The 18,150-nt window shown below is 41.1% G+C and overlaps 4 protein-coding genes across 5 annotated transcripts; 2 read left to right on the top strand and 2 right to left on the bottom strand.

Moving 5' to 3' along the window:
- Positions 1 to 251: 251 nt before the first annotated feature.
- On the bottom strand, positions 252 to 1,537 carry LOC131285064 (putative defense protein 3). The gene is made up of 2 exons (XM_058313923.1): positions 1,095 to 1,537; positions 252 to 318 (listed from the first exon to the last, which is right to left on the bottom strand). The coding sequence occupies exons 1-2, from the start codon at positions 1,535 to 1,537 to the stop codon at positions 252 to 254; spliced, it is 510 nt and encodes a 169-aa protein (XP_058169906.1).
- Positions 1,538 to 3,344: 1,807 nt separating this feature from the next.
- LOC131290051 (probable phosphoserine aminotransferase) lies at positions 3,345 to 5,169 on the top strand. The gene is made up of 4 exons (XM_058319431.1): positions 3,345 to 3,849; positions 3,926 to 4,298; positions 4,370 to 4,539; positions 4,665 to 5,169. Exons 1-4 carry the CDS (start codon positions 3,674 to 3,676, stop codon positions 5,038 to 5,040), a joined length of 1,095 nt encoding a protein of 364 aa, XP_058175414.1. The 5' UTR covers positions 3,345 to 3,673; the 3' UTR covers positions 5,041 to 5,169.
- Positions 4,767 to 5,749, bottom strand: LOC131290052 (guanosine-3',5'-bis(diphosphate) 3'-pyrophosphohydrolase MESH1). The gene is made up of 2 exons (XM_058319432.1): positions 5,613 to 5,749; positions 4,767 to 5,552 (listed from the first exon to the last, which is right to left on the bottom strand). Exons 1-2 carry the CDS (start codon positions 5,737 to 5,739, stop codon positions 5,128 to 5,130), a joined length of 552 nt encoding a protein of 183 aa, XP_058175415.1. The 5' UTR covers positions 5,740 to 5,749; the 3' UTR covers positions 4,767 to 5,127.
- A 392-nt stretch (positions 5,750 to 6,141) lies between these two features.
- LOC131287503 (pyruvate kinase-like) lies at positions 6,142 to 12,399 on the top strand. Of its 2 annotated transcripts, none has more exons than XM_058316557.1 (4): positions 6,142 to 6,327; positions 10,341 to 11,721; positions 11,789 to 11,945; positions 12,044 to 12,399. In XM_058316557.1, exons 2-4 carry the CDS (start codon positions 10,350 to 10,352, stop codon positions 12,054 to 12,056), a joined length of 1,542 nt encoding a protein of 513 aa, XP_058172540.1. In that variant the 5' UTR covers positions 6,142 to 6,327; positions 10,341 to 10,349; the 3' UTR covers positions 12,057 to 12,399. The 2 variants fall into 2 exon arrangements, with proteins under 2 accessions (XP_058172540.1, XP_058172539.1); XM_058316556.1 differs by lacking the exon at positions 6,142 to 6,327 and adding an exon at positions 7,017 to 7,129.
- The last annotated feature ends 5,751 nt before the right edge of the window (positions 12,400 to 18,150 follow it).

Here is an 18,150-nt window from a genome sequence, read left to right as displayed (position 1 = left end):
AGTTATCTCTTAAATAATTTTATTTATTCTGTTATGTGTGTAACTTATTAATAATTTAGTAAATTTGTAATTTTTCAAGTAATGCAAAAGTAACATTATTAATTAACTATAATTATTTTCCGATGATGTGATATTATCGAGAATGTTGTAAATTTGAACGTAACAATGGCGAATGGCTTTACGGTTTTTATTTACAAGTACAAACAGTAGAATGATCGCGTGGGGCGATTTGCAGTCTACAAACATCGACATTAAGCTCCTGGTGCAGAAGCTACAATACTGGACCAAAATGTGCCATAGTTCTTCACAACCGTGCCACTGAAAAGGGAAGAATCAAAAGCATTAAAATGTATGTGTCCAAATGTTATTTTAAATTGAATTTACTTCAACAACTCAAATTATACGAGCAAGGCATAAGCCTAAACACCTTTTGCGAACCAAAGCGTCGCACGTATTTGCTAAAAGACACAACGGGAATAAAAAAAGTGCTGGATCAAATCTAGGTCTTTGAAGTGGGCAGAAATGCTGCAAAAAACGTATCTTAATCAGGTCAACGCCGTGCAATGATTTATGGTCTATTGGAGAAACCAGTTTATGTTCACATTCGTTCATAAAAATTCATACCGATCCTACGTGCCAATGACCGTTTAACATGTCGGCTGTTATGGAACATAAAAATACCCACAGCGAATCTCTGTGTGACAAAATTATTGTGAAATCGACTTCCAAAAATACTACATGGCCAAGTGCTTGGATCTGTGATCGTTTGTTTGCTTCGGGACGGTTTAAAAGTGCAAGTTGACGAAGTATAACAACCTTTGCCTCACGCCTCAAGCCAAACCGGTTCGTATGAAGATTGACGTTGAACAGGTTTTCATTTGACCCGGACTGACCTACTAATACCTTGTCGACATTTGTCGCATTTAAAACTCTTGTATCAACTCAGGCAGTTGCTCTAATGTGACCACTTTCTCAATCTGTAAGTTTTGTTGAATGGTCAGCGATCTTCAATGGTGTTCAATTATACCCTTATAGATTAACACAATGACAAACATCATTAGACACAGATGGGGCGTGGCATGGTCAATACTTACGTAAAGTATACCTGACCCTGACGATCCTTTGGAGCCTGCCAGACAAAGGTGGCCTGTTCCTTGTCCCGATTGTCTGCGTGTGTCACCGAGGAACACTCCGGGATAGTCTTCGTGTTCGGGGTCTCGTACCACGAACCGATCCATTCATTAGTCTGGCCATCACGAGCTTGCAGAAAGAATCCACGGAAAACATCCTGATGGCCATGTATCGTAACCTGTATCTGAGTACCGGGACCGTACTGGCTGCCGCTTGCAGTCAATTGATATGGCAACGTGGCTAAATTTTGACTACGGGCCGCACCGTGATTTGGCTGGTTGGTACGACTTTTCACACAGGTATCCGCCGGGGCACCATCGGGAAAGCTCTCCGTTTCCGAAATAAGCACAAGCCAGTAGGTAACAAATGTTACCAGTGCACAAAAACTCTTTCCACGAAACAGCATTATATGAACGTAGTAAAAACCTTTACTATATTATTAAAGGTTTTGAATAGAAAGATCTATAGATGCAAACTTCACAAGAGACAACCATCGACTAAACGGCCAAAGAATTCAAAGGTGCTGCATTTATACCACAAACTCCCTTCTCGAACGATCAGCCTAAATCATCGAAATAAAACGGAGGGAGGCTTAAGTCCGAGCTTTCCAGCCGCCGCCAAGGTGGGGACAAGCAATTATGTTTTCATCTAAGAAAACTGGCAAGCTGGCACTCGAATTGGTGAATGAACTTGTGAAAATTGAGCTCATTTCTTTGCCACCCATCGGTGAATGGACCATTAGAGACCCCTGCGACCCCAATCGTTGGCTCAGTCGAGCCGCAACGGTTACGTGCAGCTATACTGCACGTTGTGCGTGAAGATCACGCATTTCGAGAGCAACCTTCAACCGAACTGTTGGTTGAAGTCAGCCCTGGGTGTTTTTGATCTCATTGAGCCTTTTCGTGAAGGTTTTTTTTCTAGAGGACAAGTTAGATTTTCGAGGATAAATCGTTCGCAGTGTCAACGAGCTTTCCTTCTCAGAAATTATTGAAATTACGATTTGTTTCATAAATACTGCTAACATGGATCCATCAGCAGTTTAAATGGTTTGCATATTATGTATCCACTTAAATAGCAGACAATCGTAGCACGAACTCTAGCGCAAGCAATTTATTCTTTTTTCTCCATCTTAACATGGAAGATGTACTCACGTATTGTGGAATCTTAGCACGAGTACTAGGTTATAAACGATTTCAATATTTTATTTATTAGAGTATTTTTTCTTTTCAAGTCATGATCTGACCAACCAAAGTGAACACAGTAGAAAAATTCGTTATGTAAAGAAAAAAAGTCCTAAAAGATCTAACTTTATTTGAACTATAAATTCGATGGGTTGCAATAAGATGTCCGCAAGAAAGAAAAAAAAACATTGTGCAGATACGGAGTGAAGTTTTCATAAGCTACTAAACATTCAACTACTTTACCTAACCGTAATACATGCATTAGCAAGGTTGGATCGGATGGTAAAAAAATAATGCTTCGCCCTTCTGATAAGAAAACCTGTTTAACCCGTTTATCTGCCTGTTTTAGGTTAAGCATTAATTGAAACACGTCCACCGGGAGAACTCTCATTATTTGTTGAAAAGTTATATTTTAAACTGTCCCATTATGAATACATATAGTCTTTCACTCAGAATCCAAAAACCAGAAACCTTAAACCCATCCAACCAAGGCTCTAATCTAATCTGCACACTGTTGTTTGCGTCGATTGGCCGTATGTTGTCTGTTGTTACGGGACGCTGTTGAACCGTTGATCGCAACATGCAGTCATATTACTGTAACTGATCCAGTTCGCCTCTTGTAAATTGAATTGTAATGGTGTTTGTGGTTGCCAGAAATACAACGCATACTCGTGGCCTATGGGGTTGAGTACGATTGAACATAGGGCACAGAATGCAGTTGGTACTTTCAGATAACCGATCGTCACCTATCAGTCGTCTGCGTAATCGCAACTATCGGAACATGAGAAAAACAACCCGATGTAACTCGATGTATGTAGGAGCCCAGAACAAGTGAAAGCGAATGGCCTCTCGACGGCAACTGATAAGTGTTTTGCATCATGTATAAGTGCGCGTACGATGCGGCGTGTAAGGGCCAAGACTTGCGCGCACTTGTACGAAGAGAATATGCATGACGACCATGAATGATTCTACTGTGTTTGTTCCTCCGTCGAATCCTATCTAAAGTACTTCGTTTGGCCTGTTGACAAACGGGTCGTCGAGGTTGCCGACCATCGGTCCCGTTTCAATCCCTCGGCCCACCCTCTGGTAAACCGGTTAGAACGAGTTCATCTTCATTGGCAGACGGGCGCGGTGATGATCGCCGGACGGGTGTAGCGGGCATAAGTTTGCAGATCGGCACTACGGCAAGTTTGTAGTTACTGCAGCTACCGCATTCAGGAACCGACGGGCAATCAACACGGTCGTAGCAACGGCTTGGTCTACGAAAAAGTATTCTCAATTGACGTACGTCTGCGAAGGTCACAGTAGGAAACAGTGTAGGAATACTTCATTCCCTGCGGATCAGTGCATTGCAGAACATAATGGTCATCAACTTTGGCGCCGGCCCGGCCAAGCTACCTCGCGAGGTGCTTTTGGAAGTGCAAAAAGAGCTCGTCGAGTATGGGACGAGTGGTATGAGTGTGATGGAAATGTCGCATCGTGGGAATTTCTACGTAACGCTCCACGACCAAACCTTGGCGCTGGCTAAGGAACTACTGTAAGGGTTTGGAAATGCTTATCTTAGAAAATATTAAAATAAAAAATTAAAATAATAAAACCATGTTTCTTTACAGCGATGTGCCCGATAACTACAAGATTCTACTCATGCAGGGCGGAGGCACGGGATTATTCGCAGCCGTTGCAATGAATCTGATAGCCAAAACGGGAAAAGCGGATTACCTGGTAACGGGTAGTTGGTCGACCATGGCAGCAAAAGAAGCGGCACGTTACGGTACGGTCAACTGGGTTCTACCAAAGCAGGACAAATACACCGGCATTCCAGCTCCCAAGGATTGGAAGCTTGACCCGGAAGCATCGTACGTGTACTACTGTGATAATGAAACGATTGGAGGTATTGAATTTGATTCCATCCCCGACACTAATGGAGTACCATTAGTGGTGGATATGTCCTCTAACATGCTATCTCGGCGGGTTGATGTTAAAAAGGTAGATATTTGTGGCACGCACTATGTAGTAAGAAACTTTGGCAAAATTTCCCATTTTCCTTTAACCACTAGTTCGGAGTGATATTTGCCTGTGCACAGAAAAACATTGGTCCTTCGGGTATCACACTGGTGATCGTACGAGAGGATCTGATTGGAAATGCAATGCCGATTACGCCGACCATCTTTGACTTCAGTATAATCGCGAAGGCGAATTCGATTAGCAACACACCACCAACTTTTATGTAAGTATATAACTACTGACCACGAGAACGTAATCAGGAAATAATCACAATAATCTCGAACCACTTGTGCATTTCGCAACGCTTTCACTTATCTGCTTGTTTCTCCGTTATCATGTCATGTGTAGCATCTACGTAATGGGGCGCGTATTTGCCTGGATCAAGAGGCATGGTGGCGTGGACGAGATGTACCGGCAGTCATTGAGCAAATCCCAGCTCATATACGATGTGATTGCCAAATCGGATGGATTTTACTACTGTCCGGTCGATGCAAAAGTTCGCAGCCGTATGAACGTCCCTTTCCGAGTAGGAGGATCGAGCGGTGACGAGGAGTTGGAGAAACTATTCCTAAAAGGGGCCGAAGCACTTGGTATGCAGCAATTGAAGGGGCACCGATCGGTCGGCGGTATTCGTGCATCATTGTACAATGCGGTAACGATCGACGAAGCAAGAGCGTTGCAGCAGTACATGCTCGATTTCTTGAAGAAGCATCAAAAGGCATAATTGATGCTATGCAACAGAGATTTCTTTATTATTACTGCTTTCACCCAAATGGTGCCATCTTATCAGAGCAGCTGAAACATGATCATATTAAATAACTTTTTCCTGACGAAAAATATCATCCAAAATGCGTTCCAGTGGTTCATTGGTGCCTTTAAGATTATCACACACTTGTTTAGCCCAAATGAAATATTCGCGGCATCTTTCGTCGGTCCAGTTCTGCGGTTTGCAACGTTGTAAGTCGCGTAGATTGTAAATTTTGTCGGCAAGTTTTACCAACTTAGCCTGATGGCTTATGGTAAGTGCGTGTTCTATTTGCAGTAGCTTTCTCTTTTCCTTCGGAAGCGTCTTGTCGTCCGTTACCTCCTGTACAATCGAGCGTACGGTGGTACCAAAATGCGTTTCAATTTCTTCGAATGTCGTTTCGGTATCTTCAACTGTATCATGCAAGATAGCTGCCTGAAGCACATCGAAATCGGTTATTCCGGCTTCGGCAGATAGAATTTGTGCGACCCCTAAAACGGAAGAATACCGGTCAAGCGTTTAGGATATAATTAACTATATGACTAACTCACCTATCGGATGGTTGATGTAAGGGGTTTCCTCCGTGTCTTTACGGCGCTGATTTCGGTGTTTGATCGCAGCAAAATTAATGCACTGCGTATAGATTTTCAACAGCTTGTCTGATTCAGTTCCCTTCATAGTGTTGCGCTATGTTGAACAAACCACTTTTCTTTAAAAATTCGCAAATATTTTGTTGGTGGAAACCAAGGCTTCTACATTTACAAGGTAGCGTAATGTGAAACGATTTGACTTTTCACAGCATGACATTTCGATCCGACTGTTTTTAGTTTTTAAAAACAAGATAAACAATAAAATCAATTTACACTACACAAAAAAATAAGCAAACTGAACACGTTGTTATGAATTTATTATCTTGTTTTAATCATTGCTTCACTCGTCACAAGCTTCAATCGCTATCATAAGGTCGTTCGGAGGGCGATTGATTCTGTTATGAAAAGCGTCACATTTGGGATGGCAAATCGCACAAATACAACCATCCCTCGAGTCCGTGGTAGCAATTGATAACTGGTTTCGCTGGAACAGTGCAGTCCTCTGGAGTCCGTGAAGCGCGTTGGAAACGTTCGTCACCTATCTAGCCGATTGAAGCGATTGTTCATTGTTGTTTGTCTGTTGTGTGAAGTGGAGAATCTCTGTTCAATTTAAAAAATATCGCAGTTGTCCGTGCAGCTACGTTTCAATTGTTGGAGTTTTCGCAAAACAACTAACGTAAGTACTGGAACTATTTTGGTGTGTAAGGCATGTTAAATCGAACCTGAAAGATTGTCTGAATGCATAGTGTTTTATTCCCCAAATAATTTGCAATCATATAGGTATTCTACTGTGACGATTTTGCGACTCTGTGCTAGTCAATGCAGGTTAGCAAATCTTAATTCTATTGTTTATAACACGATTCAAACACGTTCGCTTTGTTTGACCTTAGTGTGACCTCTATGTGTGTAACGTAACGCTTTCCGAGGTTCATAGTAACGCTTCTCACTGAGATGTGTGCGTGAAATTCCATAGTAATGACCGGCTTTTGTAGAACTGAAAAGCCGGTACGTAGTGAAGAGTATTGAAATTCGCACACTAATCATTTTGCAAATCAGCTTGTACTTCCCGGTGGACGAGAATCATTCGAGCGTATGAAACTTACACGGAAGCAAAAATAAAATGGATGATAGTCAAACAAAATATGATGCTGCGCGAGGTAACTGATGGGGGGATATGATTTTTTATCGTACGCACATCATCGCACGAGTTCTTCCTTCTTGCTTTAGCAGCCGCAAAGCAAATGACGCACAACTGTATTACTTTTCTCACGTGCCACTGTTCGTGCAAGTTCGATTCCAAGTGCACCAGTCGGTCGTTGGTTGTTCTTCGATGCTGTTGTGTCTGCAGTTACTACTTAACATTGTCGTGAAGATTCAATCGTTTTAATTCGAAGTTTCGGCAGGAAACTGCAAATAAAATCTGCTTCGTTCGTTTCCGTAAAATTGTGCATTGTTCCTGAACTGAAATGAGCATGGAGGTACGAAGAAAATTATGAATTTTATAGTGTCACAAGTGTAGTTGATATCTAAAATTAGATAAAATTCAAAGCAAAACGAACAAGTTTATAAAAGCAGCAACTTCTAAGCCGAATTATACTTTGGTTTCGATGGGTAACTGTAAAAGTGTTGGATAAACAATCCATTTTTGCTTGCTACACAAACACAATGATAACTGGCAAAATCATATGATTCAATTGCCGGCTCGAAAGACAAAGGTTCCGAAAATTTCGTGGAAAGGGTATGGTGCATTCTAATAGAAGTCAAATAGTATTCAGTTTAGCGTATTTTGCATTCATGTTGAAGAATTACAGCAAAACATGAACAATTTGGAAAATAGGATGTAGAGTAGCCTGTGATGGTTAACCCGGACGTGTTGGAGTCTATTCGAGAAATATCCAGCACGATTCGTATTAGCATTGGCAGTGCTAATTAAAAAGCAGATGTTTTCGTTAGCTTCTTGAACAGGTTGTACGTGCACACGCGATACCCTTGAAATTGTCCTATGATCGTAGAGTTTAGTTGTTACATTTGGAGTATGATGCGTAATACGCATGCGTTGATTCTATTCCTTAAATTCATTCTATCTGCTTTTTCTATTGTTGTGTAAGTTATGAAGGTGCTATTACACGAACGCAACTTATAATGTAAATTTCGCTAGATCATCATACAGCTTCGACCTCGCGTGTGGATTATTTTTTTTTGTTCTTATCCAATTTAATGTGTTGTTGAAACACTATACACAGTTAGGAGGCATTTCCTGGGGCATAAGATAGATCAACTCATGTGATGGATACTAACCAAGTTGTGTCGTGTAAAATCAACGTTCTCTTGAATCTATTTTTGAATATTTTCTGTGAAAATCGTACCTAAAACATCGCCTTGAATCAGTATCACACTTTTCGATATAGCATAAGCAAGAAGTGAAAATTAGCTTATCCGTTGCTAGCGCAACGGATAGTTTAATAGTCCAGTGACGTTTCACCTGACAATTTTTTTGTTTTTGAAAAAGAGGCATTGGTAGAAACGGAAGAAAAGTCTGGGCCATTGATAGAGCATTGATGTAATAAAACAATCCACGCGTGATTGAACGAGTCATAAAACGATGAACACGGTGCAAAAATGCATTCGGTATTATTTTCGGCTGCCGATGCATGCTGGGCAAATTCGGCAGGAGCGGTTGGCTGGTAGTATCCTTGGCGCGGGGATTCATTATTTTCACGAAAGGAGCCCTCGCCAATGCCGAACGAATGGCGTTCATTCGTCCACATTCGTGCTACCATCGTTACCAACTGGTGGCACTTTTCCAACAACGACCAAATGCCAGCCTCAAAAGCACCTCGTACGTTCATTCCACTGCCATCGGTTGAGTTGTGCGAACAGAATCCCCATTTTATCGGCCACGGTTTTGCTATCGATTGTTAGCGCTGCTCAGCAACCGTTGATCAGCAGGATATCCGCCTACTCTGGAGATTTAACGTCGCTGCGTTCAACAGCATTTTTCGCCTTCACTGCAAGTGCATCTGTGAGCCGGAGGTGCTCTAAAGAAGTACTTCAATCGAATCAGCTGTCCCGTTTGCTCCCGACCGGAAGAAGTGTAATTCCGCTTTCCTCCTTCCAACCCGGACCTTGGTTTTCTTTTTCCTCACTGATTAGTACCTTTAACCATTCAGGGATGATGGTGTGGGTTTCTGACTACGATTTCGACCCCAAGGTAAGCGAATGGAGCAAGTGCATCAAGGGCCCTGGATGGTGTCTCACCTGCATGGTCAACTGACTCTTGTTGGACAGACAGGAGATACAGGAGATGTCTTACAGCATGCCCCAGTGTGATGTGTGGTTGTACATAACATAAGATTCCAAGCTACACCATCGGATGCATCTCATCTTCGCTTTTGATCGAGCAGCAATACATCTTGCCAAGGGTATCGAAAGGATGCTGAAGAAAGTTTAAGTTGCTTAGTTCATTGGTCAAGGATGTCTCGAGCGTTTCAACCATAGTAAAGTTCACGTACATTCTGTTCGTCATCGTTGTGAGTGAGCTGCCAAGAGCTAAAGTGTGCCGAAATTTAGTTAGCTCTATTTTTATACCCAACAAGAGTTTTATTTTAACTGCTTTGTTTGCGAGATAACCATAACATGCGTTACATATGAGTGTGCCATATTGGCATTCGATGTGATAGTATTGAGCCGTCTCGTTAGGTTAACGATAGAAAACTACAGAAGCCAATGAAATCGAGCGCCTAACTCGCGATGCTATCCCTATTTCGTAACATCACACGCTAGAATCAGTAAGCGATGGAGCCGGCTTTAATATTTTCACAACAAATCCCCATCCTTTGCGACCGGTACGCCCTTGACCAAGGGCAAGTGAAAAATGATTTTTCCCTGTATTAATCGGGACGGCAATGCACTTACCTTTATCGTCGCACAAATTCGAGTGTGAGTGTGTTGTGCTCGTCTACTGGGCGATTTTCCTACCAGAGTTTTCTATGGGTTCGTGTGTTTTCCGCATCGATCCGTATCCAAGCGGCGGGGGAGCGTTGAGATGATTTTCACTGCTTCGACGCACAAAACAGCTGTGAACAACTTTTTTCATGCTTTCTCTAAGCGAAACGGTTTTTGATTAACAGATTGAGCGATTGATTTGGGGCTTTGCTGCATAGCAATATTGTGTAATAGTTCTTTTGAAAAAAAAATCTTAAGGAATAACAGCGCGCATCTTGTTTGAAGGTCAGATTACGTAAACCATTGCTTACACAAGCCATCAACTGGAACAGATTGTGCTTGCGACATAGATGCACTTTATCACTTTACAAATAATATTATTATTTATTTTGCTGCCTGTGCATCACAAACAATTTGTTGCAGGAAGTTGCACTACGACTTGTATTTGTTTTTCTATCATGAATAGTAAAACACGTTAGTTTGGTCTGGTCAAGTCTGTGAATGAATAATTTTTAGCAGTTTTCGGAGTATGTTAAATGAGCGAAATAGTTTGTTACAATAAAGCCATCAATTATGTGATTGTATAACACTACAAACCGTTATGCTGAGTCGATTGACAGATTCAAATTATATCATTAACTACCATCTGTATCGTAGGAAACTGTGGTAACAATTTGTTATGAATAATTTCATACACGTTTAATTGTTTGATACATTTGTCCTAATTCTGATCAATATTTTTAGGCTAAAAAAATGAATCCTGAAGCGGTTTCGCATTTAGAGCACATGTGCTCGCTCGATATCGATGCTACGGCACCGTTTGTGCGTCTATCCGGCATCATCTGCACGATCGGACCGGCCTCGGTTTCGCCCGAAATGTTGGAGAAAATGATGTCCACTGGTATGAACATTGCTCGTTTGAACTTCTCCCACGGTTCGCACGAGTACCATGCCAACACGATCAAAAACATCCGCGAAGCGGTCGAAAACTACTCGAAGAAGCTGGGCAAACCGTTCCCGCTTGCCATCGCACTGGACACCAAGGGTCCGGAAATCCGTACTGGTCTGATCGAGGGCAGCGGTACCGGCGAGGTCGAGCTGAAGAAGGGCGAAAAGATCCAACTGACCACGGACAAGGAGCATCTGGAGAAGGGCAACAAGGACAAGATCTATGTCGATTACGTAAACATCGTGAAAGTGGTTAAGCCGGGAGACCATGTGTTCGTTGACGATGGTTTGATCTCGCTCGTCGTGGACAGCATTTCGAACGATACTTTGACCTGTTCGGTGGAGAACGGTGGAATGTTGGGCTCGCGCAAAGGCGTCAACCTTCCGGGTGTACCAGTCGATCTGCCGGCCGTGTCGGAGAAGGACAAGTCGGACCTGGTATTTGGCGTGGAACAGGGCGTTGACGTTATCTTCGCATCGTTCATTCGCAATGCTGCTGCACTGAAAGAGATCCGTGGAATCCTCGGCGACAAGGGAAAGCATATCAAGGTCATCTCCAAGATCGAGAACCAGCAGGGCATGCAGAATCTGGACAAGATTATCGAGGCTTCCGACGGCATTATGGTTGCCCGTGGTGATCTTGGTATTGAAATTCCCGCCGAGAAAGTGTTCCTGGCACAGAAATCGATGATTGCTCGATGCAACCGTGCCGGCAAGCCGGTCATTTGTGCCACACAAATGTTGGAATCAATGATCAAGAAGCCGCGCCCTACGCGTGCCGAAATCTCGGACGTTGCCAACGCCATCATTGACGGTGCCGACTGTGTGATGTTGTCTGGTGAGACGGCCAAGGGTGAATACCCTCTCGAGTGTGTGCTAACTATGGCCAAGACGTGCAAGGAAGCCGAAGCCGCTCTGTGGCATCGTAATCTCTTCAAGGATCTTGTCGATACCACCCCGACGCCGCTGGATACGGCTACCTCTATTGCGATCGCCGGAGCAGAGGCTTCGATTAAAAGCCGAGCAGCAGCCATCATTGTCATTACCACGTCGGGACGTTCGGCTCATCTTATTTCTAAGTATCGTCCACGCTGCCCAATCATTGCTGTGACACGTTTTGCGCAAACGGCACGACAGTGCCATCTGTACCGTGGCATTCTGCCCGTCATCTACGAACGTAAGCAATGCAGTGCAAAATATCCTGTAGTTTAATAGTTTGTAAAAAAAATATCTCTTATTTACAGAACCGGCTCTCGAGGACTGGCTGAAGGACGTCGATGTTCGCGTACAATATGGTATTGAGTTTGGTAAGGAACGTGGGTTCCTGAAGCCCGGCAACCCGATTGTTGTCGTCACCGGCTGGAAGCAGGGATCTGGATTTACCAACACTATCCGTGTGATGTACGTATCCGAGTGGTAAATCGAACAGTGCACAAAAGCACGAACCGAAGAGTTGAACTTGAATTTTTAAATCTTGCTTGTTTCCAATTTCATTGCAGCAATGTTGAATAAATACAAATATAATACCACACAAACTATTCGTGTCTCCAACATCTCGCGAGGTGTGCAAGCCGAACCCTCAGGCGATAACCATCACCCCTACAACTCTCGCAGACTACAGATTATTGCCTAGACTGCTCAGAGTTACATCTCCCGGTTAATATCGTAGCACATCGTTCGTAAGCGTCCGAGACGTGAGTTGTTACGGGTTAATAAGTACCCAACCTTAAAACGGTCAACCACACATTGAATACAACATCCAATCCCTCCTGTCGCGTTTTTATGACGCGCAGACAGATTTATTTATTGTACCCTAAAGCCTAAATTATTAGTTGCAGAAAAATGCTGCATTGCACCCTAGGTGTGGAGCTGTTAAATCACCATTTTTGTTATGCAGGTGGTGTTAAATAGAACCTGCAAAATAAATAAAACTATTGACGTTAATTTAGAAATTTTTACCAGTAAGTGAGTTCAAATTAGGACTATGCATAAAGGAAAGTGGTTCTTGCGTTAAAACTAAACGGACAGGTAAAATTCAATTCGAACGAGGGATATACGATAACAATAATGTGTGATTGTACTAATAATAAACATAATAAGAGTAACCATTCGAACAGAAATCTACATTGTTTTTATTTGCTGGTTATATGGGATAATTGTGATGAACAAGCATTAACATGCACTAGACATTAAGTTCCTATGAATTTTGACGTAGAAACAAAAATGGATAATGCGTTTTGAAGTTGAACTTGTCTCACACGGTCTGTACATCGAAGCGCGACGTCTCGTCATGAAGCGTGACCGGCAGCTAAACTCCATACAAAAAAAAAAGTCGCAGAAAAGCGGGCTCTAGCCCGCCATTGTCTACAATACCAGGTGTACAAACAGCGAAACTGTCGCCAAACGCGATCTCGTTTTAGCTCTTGTCAAATATATTTGAAACGTGAACAAAACGACATGTCATGGAAACTGCAGTTTCCAACGGACAAGACGTAAACAAACCGAAACACAAAAGCTAGCAAAACGAGCAATATTCACCACGAAACATCAGATTTTTCGCTTCCCTCTTTACTGACTCTTTACAAATGTAATTCAGATATAAAACTCCGTTCTAAACGATATTTTACCACGTTGGTAACGTTGGTACGTTTTTCCTGGTACCGAAAAGTAAACAAGCTAGCACTTCAAATAACGGGCATTTTACCACTAGATGGCGTTGCATATTGTTTTTCAAAAAATATAGAACTGGTCCAATAGTCCGTTGAATTGTACGTTTAAACGTACGCGACCTTATGGTCGTTTTGAACGAGTTATTTCGAAAGTAGTTTATATTTCCCTGTTGAAGAAAACCATGCCATGTTTTCCCTTGAACATCTGTTCTATCTTCAAAACATATTGGAAGGATATAAACTAAGATGTCCAAGGTTACTCTTTTTCACGCGCCATTCAAAATTTGTGCAAAATAGTTCGAACCGTGTGGAGGGCACGAACCAGAAGGCCATGGTTATCGATTCAATTAACTTCAGCATTCATTAAATACTATATTTATGTACTGGATGAACGCTTTTTTATCTCGATGCCTCTGTTTATTTTTGACGCAGAGCTGTAAAACTCACATAGGATATATACACATTTTAACAAACATATTCCATTCGTTCATAAACATTGAAATTGCTTAATTCAGCTAAAATTATGTCCATCTTGTCGTGGTAACCCCAAGTGGAATAATCGCTATTCTCGTTTTTCTTTACCCAAATATTTCCTAGGTTAAGTTTCTTTTACTTGCTGCATTGATGTGGCTCCTGAATGGAATAAATAAAAAACACGCAATATTATTTTTAAAATGGTTTTGTTCGCTTTATTTGTTTTACTGTTCACCGTATTCTGTTTTTCGTTCCGAATTTCTCCTTTTCCGAGTCCTTTTCTTTAAAATTACATGATTTCCTGCCTAGAGTGCACCGGCCCGGGAGGTTTTGCAGCCGGGGTGTCACCTGCTCTAGTCTAAATATCTAAATACTTTGTTGGTATAAGAGTAGATGAAGTAGTGTGTACGTTTCATTTCATTTCATTTCGATTGGTTTGCGCTAGCACTGCTCCTAAGTTCCTGTCCTAATTTCGTTTTCCTATTGCAACTACAGCATGTGATTGAACGTTTTTGGCTGGTTTGTGTACATGTAAGTGTGTGTGTGTATGTTTAATGTTGTCTTCTTAATTTTTATTCATCCCATGCAACCATGGCCTTGAGCCAGCTGGTTCAGACACGTGTATTCGAACATTTCTTTCCTTTAGATTTTCTGCAAATGATTTTCCTAAGGTATACCTATTTTTCCATTCTGTTTGCTTCTTATAAAATATTTTTAAACGTTCGAACGTAAAACATTTTAATAATTCTAAACATTGTCTTAGTACTGATCTTGCTTCCAGTTGGTGGTGAGGCAGCTAAACATTTTTAATAATGGTTGTTGTATTCGTTTTTATGTCACTGCACCAAAACTGTCTTCGTCTTACTGCTGCACCTTACTCTACTGCACCTTACTCTACTGCACCTCCTACTGGTTATCTCCTACATCTCCCTATGACCTGGCGAACGTGGCAACAAATCCGGATTATAACAGGTGCTTAAAGAAAATTTTCGCGGTTCACCGGCCAGCCTTTTTTTCATAATTGATCCATGATCTTATAATTCCACTAAAAATTGCCTATAATACTTTTGTCTATAGCCGCCGTCGTCCGGTTGCATACATGTGTTCGGCCACTTTGTACACGTAATTCGTATCCTCTATCTGAGCCTGTCGCGTGTGTTTCTCTAGTGGTTTTGCATGTTGCGTTGTATGTGGTTGTTTACGGTTGTTTCCCTATCTAAGTTTTTTTTTATTTTCTTTCATTCTCTTTTATAAGCCTTACTTTTATCGCGGGTGTTTCTTCAAATTGAACATCGGCCAACATGGCTGCTTGCGTTCTATGCTTACGGATGTGGGTGGCAGATTTGCATACTGTGCTAGAATCTTTTCCTATCTCTTTGCAGCTTCATTTCCCGATAGCATCTTTTCAGAGAACGTTAAGGACGAGCTACTTTTAACAGCCGATTCAGATTCTACTATGCTTAACGCCTCCTTGGATGTCAACACGTATCATCTAGGAGTCTTGGTTTGCAGTACACGATTCTATAAATGTTCATGAAGATCATAGAACCACTATTGGCTACCGATGGCAGATCCACACAGGGCCTTATGTGTTCTTTGATTATGGAGGTTCCACGGGAAATGATCTTAACTGATGTTAGGAAACTGCAGAATGATGATTTTTTTCCAAAATGTTATTTACATATGCACACCTTAATCATTGTAAATGTGTTTTACGAAACGATGATCAATCTTGCCGAGCTGCTGATGAAATCAGTGCGAATATCCAAGAACCGGTATGTGAATTTATATTTACACTATCCATTTACATGGCCTCCGTATCAGCAAAACGGGGAGTGAACGGCAATAGATGGAATGCAGTTAAATTAGTTTAATTTGAGCTATTTGTAAGACAAATCTTACTTTTGTCAATCCTTCTTAAACCGATAAACCTTGAGATTCGCAATCAGTTTGAAAATATAAGACAGTACACATCATGATATTGATAATTTTTCTTTTAGTATTTCACTGTCTTTTAGAATTTACTTTTGAAATTGTGTGTTGTAGAAAACATAACTTAAAGTTTATATTTGCATCAATATTCCTGAATTTTAGCCGTGCGTTGTATAGATTCGTTTTGCAAAGGTTTTCCTCAAATGCAAGGTAAAGCCTTTCCTTATATATCAACATACATTGACTCCATTTTTTCTGTCGTCAGTTCGATATAAACTTTCGGGTTGAATGTGAGTTCGACAAGATAACGAAACAATAAATGTCTGTGTATGATTCACAATGACAAGTGTAGGGAGCAAAGGGAAAATCTTGATTTGAAAATAAAACAGACTTCACGAAAAATTGACCTGGTGTGCGGCGAAATGTGTGTGTAAGAGACACCTCGATGAAAGTAATCAATTAAAACTTTTTGCGGTAGTAGGAAGACAATTGTCATTACTTCATCTTTCTCTTCGCATGGAGGAGCGGTTTGGTTTTTAGTTTTCAGTTACAAATCTAAAGCCTCGAACGTCTAGCGTCACTTCGTAGTTGAAATATGTTTTCCATTTCAAAAGTTCTTCATCTTCAACGGTTCAAGAACACAGTCTGGATTGATTGATATAATCGTTAATTTGCGGTTGTATTGACAAGTTTACTCATCATCCTTCCTTGTTATGTCTTAATTCTCGCAACTTTTGAATTAATTTTAGCCCCTTTTCAGCTGCCAGACAAACAACTCGCGACATTTACGTAAGGTCCTAATGGGTGTACCGCGTCTCTGAGTTAATTTTTTAAATTGTCCTGTTTTGTTTCCTAAACATTGATTTTACGAATGATGATATTGTCGACGTTGGGGTCAGAATTAAAAGTGCAACTACTGCTTAAAAATAGCATAACAACACTGGGAGTTGATAAACCGGTTAGCCACGTCCACCCTAAAGCCGCAAACGTGTGAATGAAAAACATAAAATTGAGCGATCACCCAGCGACGCATAGAATTGCCTAACAGTTAAAAATAAAATGCGCAAAAGTGCAGCACATTAGTAATTTCAACTGCCACCATATTATCTCAATGTATCTACTATTCGTTCATCTAATAGGAAACTAATTATGGGCCTAACCAAATGCGCCCGCAGCCCATTTCTTCTTTTTTATAACTACAATATGCTAGCATTGTGCGGTCGAAAGATCCGTTCCGTTTCGCTAACGTCGACTTACCGTCGACGTAAACACACGAATGTAACATTATAATTTGCACACTTTTTGTCTTTCACTGATGACATCCTATTTAATCTAACACACGTTCAGTAACAAAACACGTGGGAGTATCAAAAACGTGTAAAATCGTGTACGTTCGTTTTAATGCAAATTGTCATATGGGGTTTCAGTACACATACCAGCGTACACGATAGTATCGAAGAGTTGGATTTTTTCTCTCTCGAATGCATATGAAAAGTCCCAATCCCGTTTCCTTGTTGGGAAAGGTTTTAATTTGCAAACAGTCACGATTATCAAAACAATCTATCCTACAGTTTGTATTTGTTAGTTTTACAAAGATTTAACTGGCGCCGCATTGATCTATTTATGTTTGCCAGGATATGGAAAACTTATCCGAAAGGAGGGAAAACGTACATTGAAGTGCTTAATTTTTTTGAGTTTGGTTGAATATTTTTGTTTAAATCCAAGTAGCTACTATAGGATCATTTTTGTATTTTGATTTTTCATGTCCTTATATGATAAAATTATATATTAGCGAAAAATAAAGTTTTATTTTAAGAAAAACAAAAAAAAACAGAGACAAGATAAAGTGCCCACTTTAGATTTTCTGCAAAATAATACGTCGTAGTATTTAATACGTTCTCTTTTGGCTTTCAGAACCTATCCAAGGCGCTTTGGAATTTGGTAGTATGCTTCGGGCCGTCCTGTTGAAAAATTAACTTCCCCTTCCTGACCCGTGTGGATTAGTGAAACCTCAAGATTTCCCAGCAGGATGTTTTTCCAAAACTGGATAGATATTATATTATGGATTTTAACAAAGTTTCCCACTCCATCCCTCGAGAAATACCCACAAACCATCACATGACGTTCCCAATGCTTCCTTGTGCGTTGGATTCAAGGATCCTGAAGCTTCTCACCCAGTCTGCGTCACACACGACCATGCCGTTTCCGATCAAATTTAGTTTCATCTCATAAAAGGGCCGTTTTATAGTACTTAAGGGGTCAACAGTATATTCCCGAGCAAATGTATTACCACTTGGCTGTTTTTGCCTAGGTGATATAAAAGCACCTCCATCTGAAGCTGGTCTCCAACTCGTGTTCTACAAGTCGATGATGAAAAGTTTGTACGGAAAATGATAACCGAAGTGTTTTCAAGTCATTTAAGATGGGTATTTTTGTATTATTTTTTCGACCATAAGTCAAATACCATAACGAATATGAATACTCCATTGGCCAAGGAGATTGTAAACAATCAAATAATTGATCAAAACCCC

Source organism: Anopheles ziemanni, chromosome 3 (assembly GCF_943734765.1).
Source record: "Anopheles ziemanni chromosome 3, idAnoZiCoDA_A2_x.2, whole genome shotgun sequence".
Taxonomy (NCBI): Eukaryota; Metazoa; Arthropoda; class Insecta; order Diptera; family Culicidae; genus Anopheles; species Anopheles ziemanni.
Note: the sequence above shows the minus strand (reverse complement) of the source record. Positions and strands in the feature narration are given on the sequence as shown.